The sequence below is a fragment of the Ananas comosus genome, linkage group 12, assembly GCF_001540865.1.
Source record: "Ananas comosus cultivar F153 linkage group 12, ASM154086v1, whole genome shotgun sequence".
Classification (NCBI taxonomy): Eukaryota; Viridiplantae; Streptophyta; class Magnoliopsida; order Poales; family Bromeliaceae; genus Ananas; species Ananas comosus.
Window position 1 is genome coordinate 11,131,023 of NC_033632.1, and position 7,148 is coordinate 11,138,170.

Below are 7,148 nucleotides of genomic sequence, written 5' to 3' on the forward strand. Positions count from 1 at the left end.
CCCTTCGTCGTCTTCTCGTAGGTTGGAGACGGAGTCAGGGTTCTTCTTCAACATGAGCCGCTTCAGGAGCTTGGCGTTCGCCGGCAACTGGGACGGTGCGGAGTGGTACCTCTCCCGCTTCACGAATCCAAGGGCGAATCCCTAATCCACGAGGCTTTTCTTCGAGATCCGCAAGATCAAGAACCTCGAAGCCCTCCGATGGTAAACCGATCGATCGATCGATCAGTCAATTTCAATCCCCGTTCTCTCCACTATCAGATCTAGTCATGTCCCCAATTCATGTGCTCTTGCTCTAGGAACGATCGAACCATGGTGGAACGCATCCTCGATAATGGCCTCAAGCCCTTTGAGCACGTGGATCCGGATCTCTTCAAGGATTTAAGCAGGTATGGTTTTGTGCTGGGATGCGTGGTAGATCGGGTCCAGGCAATGGTAGGTAGTGTCCTTGAATCTGTTTGAATTCTTTCTCAGGAGTGTGTTGAAGGGATCATGAGGAGTTAAAGAGTTTTGGTGATGTAAAGTCGTGGAGGATTCCATGTTCTGAGGAGTTGAAGAGGTTGATTGAGACGAACCCCTGTTTTCACAGGCAAGATGGAGTTCCCCAAGATCGATTTGTCGAGGGTTTACACTCTGATTAATCAGTGGTAGAATAGAATCTGGGAATTCTCTCTGCCAATTTGTGCTTTCTCTTGATTGATAATAGGAAGAGATGATCGGAACTGTGCTTGTTGGATAGTTGGCGCTGACCATTAATCCCAAAAGCTTGAGCTGTTAGAAATACACAACCAATTCACTTAAAGCGTACAGATACAGCACCTACGGCTCTCGATTGTGATTCGGCCCAACCAGCCTCACGCCATTTCGAATATGACTCAGCCCAACCCAACCTCATGCCATTTCGAACATGACTCGACCCACACATGGCCTCTCGCTACAGGGTAGGATGCTGGCCCATTTAAGCCAACAGTGCTCTGCCTGAAGTTTGAATGGCAAACCAAGAATGCCGCCTCATGCACTTTTGCGCCAGTGATTGTTGGATGAAGACAGGGATCTGTCGCGCATTTGGGGCTGCATACGGTAATTGGCGATGGTAATATTACATTAGTGTTGCCCCATCTACTGGAAGAATCTGATGCCTTGTTCTATCTTGGTTTTGTTCAGGCAAATTCACCGCAGAGGCCTCTCCCTATTTGAGATGCTCTGCCAAATGAAGGTTCAAAACTATGGATGTCCTTCTTTTCGTTTTTTTCTTCGCTCTTCATTATGTTGTCTGCTCATATTAGTGTCAGGTCAATTTGCTTTGAACAATTCCTAATTTCATGAATTTGGCCTATTTCTGCTCCAAAACATTGATGCCTTTGTAGCACCCATTTGCCGAATATGTTGCCTTGTAAATTTATTTATTATCTGTTTGCCTTTTCATGGTAGCTAACAGGCAGCAGATGATTCCCTCAGCAAATGCAGATCAGGTATCTCAAAGACCCTATAATGAGAAGGCAGTGTTATCTATTAATTCTCTTATTATAGAAATAATAATTCCGTGCAAAACCAAAATTACGAGAAATATTTTGGAAAGCCTTAGATGCAGGAACCTAAGTATCCAATCTACCGTCAAATAATGATACGAACTATTAATGCCATCAGTTCAAAGATCTATAGCAATAACTAAGAAGAAACAGAGTTGTAACCTTATCCAGATTTTTCACTTTGTATGGCATCGATTCTTCAATCAAACTTCAAATTGATCTAGTAGTGAACAACCGGTGGATATGCTTAACACACCCCTATTCACAGTGAAGGCACGGGATACCGACAGATAAGGTAAGAGATGGTGATTTAACCCATTGAATCTTAATATAGTGATTTAACCCGTTAAATGTGGATTGTAGAAATTGGAGTCACAATTCCATGGAACAGAGGGAGTCTGGAGTTGTCTCTGATACCATCAAATCGACGCTGATAGGAAACAAACAAGGAATCTGCTTTATATCTTTCACTTAATCTTCTTAGATGTCCTCCTTTTAATTATGAAAATGTAGACCATAGACAATATAGAAACAACACGTCTGCATAATTTTCTTACCAAATTATGAATAAATGCATTCAAGGGGATGATATATGGGAAGAGACTTATTGCAGGCAACAGCTACTGCTTATTGGAGGCAGCAGCAACTTTCATGGGGCCGCCTCCTGCTATCACTTCACTAGCTCTTCATCCAAAGGTAGACAACATCATTGCCATAGGCATGGAGGACTCCTCTATCCTAATCTACGATTTTAACGACCACGAAGTTTTCTTTCACTTCAAAATGAACTTTAGTTTCTATTTACACAATAAATCTCACCTTGCACCTATTTCCCGTGTTTATTATGTTCTTGTAGCCCATAAAACTGCTAACGGGGCATCATCAGAAAAGAGTAACAGGCCTCGCCAAGGTAGTTATATTACAATTTGCTATCCATGCCTAAAAGCTTTTGTTTTCTTTCTGTTCTGTTCTTTTCTTCTTCTTTTTTTTGAGAGAGAGATAGGTATCATGCTACCCGCTTCGTTTATTTTATTTAGAAATAAACTTAGCTAGAAATGTGAATCAACTAGGATTTGAATTTGGGACCTCGAATACCAACCATCAAATCCTTTGCCACTTGCGCTAGGGACGGTCAGTGTTCTGTTCTTTTTTTTTTCTTTTCTGTTTGAAACCTTCACTTCACTGCTCTTTTTTTCCCCCTACTTATTTCAGTTATGCATATGGGAAACAACCGGAGGGGAACATACACATACCAAGAGTATGCAAATAAGTGACGCAGAGGCAAAGGTTCAGTTCTACTTCTATCAAGTCTAGGCGTCGGCCGTCCATCCGGAACGGTTAGCTACATATAATGCAGCAAATCATTGCTGGTGAAGACAGGTTGGTCGTGCATCGTTCTCGTACTTTTGCTGCCTGCATGGTAGAACTCAATATAGTTTTCCTTTGTGGTAAATCGAACTTCCAGTCCCTGAACTTACTGGTCAAATTTCATATTATTCCTCTTACTTTTGAGTTTGACACTCTTTAAGACCCTGATCTTTCAGAAATGTTTCACTTTAGCCCTTAGTAAAAGATCATTACCTGCACCTGATTATCTGATGTATGTATCCATACATTACAACTTCATCTGCCCTGCATCAATCCGGTACTTCCAATCCAAGTGGTTCGATTTCTATATAGAGGAAAGGCTAAAACTCAACATGAGGTGGGATTCAAATGTGAGACTAGGTAGTTGTACAAATGCACCAAATTAAGGCAATAGCTTTTCCTTCCAATGGTTTTTCAAGAGTTTAGGATGTCAAAATGTTCAACTTAAAAAGTATGAGGTCTAAAGTGAAACTTGGCCAGAAATTCAGGGACTACATGTGCAATTTTGCCCATTAACTTTTATTGATTTTGTTTTTCCTTTTTTTTTTTTTTTCAATTATGATCTCCAATCTATTTGACGTAGAATATTTAGATTTCTCACCGAGAGCAATTCGGAATCGCCCCGTTGAGCTCTTTCTTCTACCATTCGACAGTGGCCGATGTTGTCAACCATAAAAGAGCACGTTACGGATGCAGCACTGTCGAGCAACGGCTTGACGGTATTCGCGAGCTTTGTAGACCAACGTGTGGGCATACATCTTTGATCTGCTTCTCGAACTGGCGGGTGTGATTAGACCTGCAGCATATCTCGAGACCCAAAGGTAATCTTCTTTACGCGCGCCGAGGCCTTAACTAGTCTAAAATTCCACACATAAACACACACTCTCTCTCTCTCTCTCACACACACACAAATTCTGATGTTGTTACTGTTTCCAGTTTAGATGCATACCCGACCATAGCAACCCAAATTGCACTGGGAATGTCCAACGGTGATGTCATAGTTATCGAGCCTTGTAATTCACCGCCGCTGTCGCCAGAGAGTCCGGCTGTGCTGCTGGGAAAGAAGCAATGCTGAACAGTCTGAGCAGATCAGCGGGCTGATGATCAGTGCGCGCAGCAACAAACAGGATATCTATCAAATCAAATCCGGAGCTTTTGCCCGCGTGTTTTTTCTTTTTCAAGAGAATCGGAAGCCTAGTCCACTACAATTGTAGTGGGACAAAAATTTTATGGACATTGTTTCCGAACTAATTAGTTTGGAGACTGTGCAGATCGGCGCCACGTGGCCGATCCAACGGCCATGGATGGAAAGAAAAAAAAAAATGGCCATGTATTTTTGGAGAGAGAGAGAGAAAAAGCAACTAAGAAACGTGACCGTCAGATCAGCCACGTGGCGCCGATCCGCATAGTCCCCATACTTAACTAATAGTTTGGGGACTATCCATAAAATTTTTGTCTATTGTACTACGTGCTCACCACTCATAATCCCAGTGGTTATTGCATAAAATTATGTAGTCTATTATTTCTTCTGTTAAACTGCACCCTTTAAGAGAAGAAATATTATAATAAGAGAAGAAACAGTGCAACAAAAAAAGAAACAATATAAATATTTTTTAAAAGAATGCAGTTTACATCTCAAATAGTGCAAGAAAAGAAAAAACAGTATAAATATCTCTTAAAGAGTGTAACTTTTATCTTAATGGATGCAGTTTACATCTGAAAGAGTGCAATAAGAGAAGAAACAGTATAAATATCCTTAAATAGTGTAATTTTTATTTAAAGAGTGTAATTTTTATCTTAAAGTTGCAGTTTACATCTTAAGTAGTGTAACTTATGTTCATAATAGTGCAACGTTCTTTTAACGGTGCAATTTCATCTTTATCTTTCTTTTTCTATAATTTTTTATCTTTATTTTTTTTTCTTGCTTCTTCTATAATTTTTTTTGATCAGCCCTCTCTACTGGACGCCAATGACGACGACGCTAAGGACCCCCCGCTCTAAGGCTGCAGCGCCGTAGCGACCTCCACGATGTTGGTGTCGACGAAAATGCGTCATCGTCGAAGGCGACAGAGGAGGAGGGGGAGGGAGAGAACGAGAAAGGCAGGGAAGGGCGAGAGAGATGTCGTCGTCGGAGACGGTGGAGAAGAGTCGAAGAGAAAAAAAAAAAAGTCGGAGGCGAGGAAGGTGGGGGTAAGCGAGCGAGGGCAAGGGCGAGGGCATGAGGGTGAGAGGGGAGACGGACTGTTTCAGCCTCCGCCTCTGCCTCCGCTGCTTTCTTCGACGAGAGAAAAAAAAAATGAGAAAAAAAAATGAACGAGAGAAAAGAAGAAGAGAGAGAAAGAGGAGAGAGAAAAAGTAATAAGGGTATTTTGATCAGTTTGCTGCAAAATTAAAAAAGGAGGCTCAATTTTGCAAAAACTCAAAATTTATAAATTTTTTATGCAAATTGACCAAATTTATTTATAAAATTAGACTTATGCGGTGAATGAATCATAGCTCTCTAAATATAGTAAATTATTCACCGCTTTGCAAATAAAGTAAATCATTTACTGCTTTTTCCAAAATATTAAAATTATTTTTAATGATTAGTGTTATACATTTTACAAAACTTAAATGTACAAAATATACAAATTAGTTAGAAGTGTTGAATGATTCGTACTGATAAATGATTCACCATTTTTATAGACCTACTTTTGAAATATATATATATATATATATATATATATATATATATATAGAGTCCGGCTACTATGCTATTAATAGCATGAAGCACTTGGTGCTACCAAATTTTCCGCCGTTAGATCTACCATTTTAATCATTTTCACCCATTAGATCATACTATTCAACCAACCACCCACTCAACTCTAAGAGGCCCACATCATCCCAACCGCACATCTCTTAATCCAATGGCCAAAAACTTGGTAGCACCAATGACTTGGTGCTATTAATAGCATAGTAGCCTAGTTCTCTCTCTCTCTTCTCTTCCTCTCTTTCTCTCTCTCTTCTCTCTCTCATCTATTAATTAGTACTAACTATAGTATATATATATTTATAGTATAAATAAGCGAGTGAGGCTACTATCGGAAGTTAGGGAGCCTTCGTGCTTACCACTCGTTTGTCGATGTTGCGACTTTCCAACTTCATATCGATCAGCTCCGTTAAAAACTGATCTAGAGTATTTGGAGTACCTAGAAAATAAATTTTATCGATTTTACGATATCATTTGCCCTAGTTGATGAATCGGCTCAAAATCAACAATATTCAAATGACCGTAATGGAGCCGTTTGCAAGTTTAACGGTGTAGAAATATCCAAATCACGTGAAATTTTGATAGAAAATTTTTTATACTATATAAAACAAAATCAATATCTTTGATTTAAAATTTTAATGTCATATTATTACATTTTGTAAGATTTTTATTTTCAGCCGTTGATTTTGAACCGTCTCCGACGACGACGCTTCTCTCGCCTTTCCCCGCCCTTCTCATCTCTCCCTCTCTGTCATTTTCTGCCGTCTCCGACGACGATTTATCTTCGCCGGCGCCGACGTCGACACCGTAGAGGTCCCTGCGGCGCTACAGGCTCGGAGCGGGGGGTCCTTAGTGGCGTCGTCACCGGCGCCGTAGCTGTTGGCAGAGAATGTGACAAAAAAAAATTATAGAAAAAACAGAAAAAAAAAAATAAAGATAAAAAATTATATAAAAAGAATGATAAAGATGAAATTGCATAGTTAATTATAAAAAAAATTATAAGTTGCACTATTTAAGATGTAAACTGCTGCTTTAAGATAAAAATTATACTCTTTGAACAAAAATTACGCTCTTTGGGAGATATTTACACTGTTTCTATTCTTCTTGCACTCTTTCAGATGTAACTGTAATCATTAAGATGAAAATTACACTCTTTAAACAAAAGTTACACTGTTTTTCTCTTGTTATACTATTTTTTATCTTAAACTGCATCCTTTTAAGTGATATTTATACTGTTTCTCCTCTTGTTGCACTATTTCTCCTCTTATTTACACAGAAATGGTGCAACAAGAGGAGAAACAGTATAAATATCTCTTAAAAGGGTGCAGTTTCTCCTCTTATTGCATTGTTTCTCCTCTTGTTGCACTATTTTTTTTTATTATTTACACAGAAATGATGCAACAAAAGGAGAAACAGTGCAACAAGAAAAGAAACAATATATATATCTCTTAAAACAGTGCAGTTTCTCCTCTTGTTGCACTATTTCTCCTCTTGTTTACACAGAA

The 7,148-nt window shown here is 39.4% G+C and overlaps 1 protein-coding gene across 5 annotated transcripts; it reads left to right on the top strand.

Annotated features, from left to right (window-relative positions):
- Positions 882-4,186, top strand: LOC109718338 (topless-related protein 4-like). Of its 5 annotated transcripts, XR_002218449.1 has the most exons (7): positions 882-1,077; positions 1,162-1,213; positions 1,429-1,469; positions 2,140-2,222; positions 2,383-2,436; positions 2,739-2,906; positions 3,548-4,186. XR_002218449.1 is itself a non-coding variant. In XM_020244524.1 (3 exons), exons 1-3 carry the CDS (start codon positions 2,112-2,114, stop codon positions 2,838-2,840), a joined length of 267 nt encoding a protein of 88 aa, XP_020100113.1. In that variant the 5' UTR covers positions 1,479-2,111; the 3' UTR covers positions 2,841-2,843. The 5 variants fall into 5 exon arrangements, 1 of the variants encoding a protein (XP_020100113.1); XR_002218446.1 differs by having other exon boundaries at positions 996-1,077; positions 1,429-2,222; XR_002218447.1 differs by lacking the exons at positions 882-1,077; positions 1,162-1,213; positions 1,429-1,469 and having other exon boundaries at positions 1,479-2,222; positions 3,548-3,715; positions 3,831-4,186.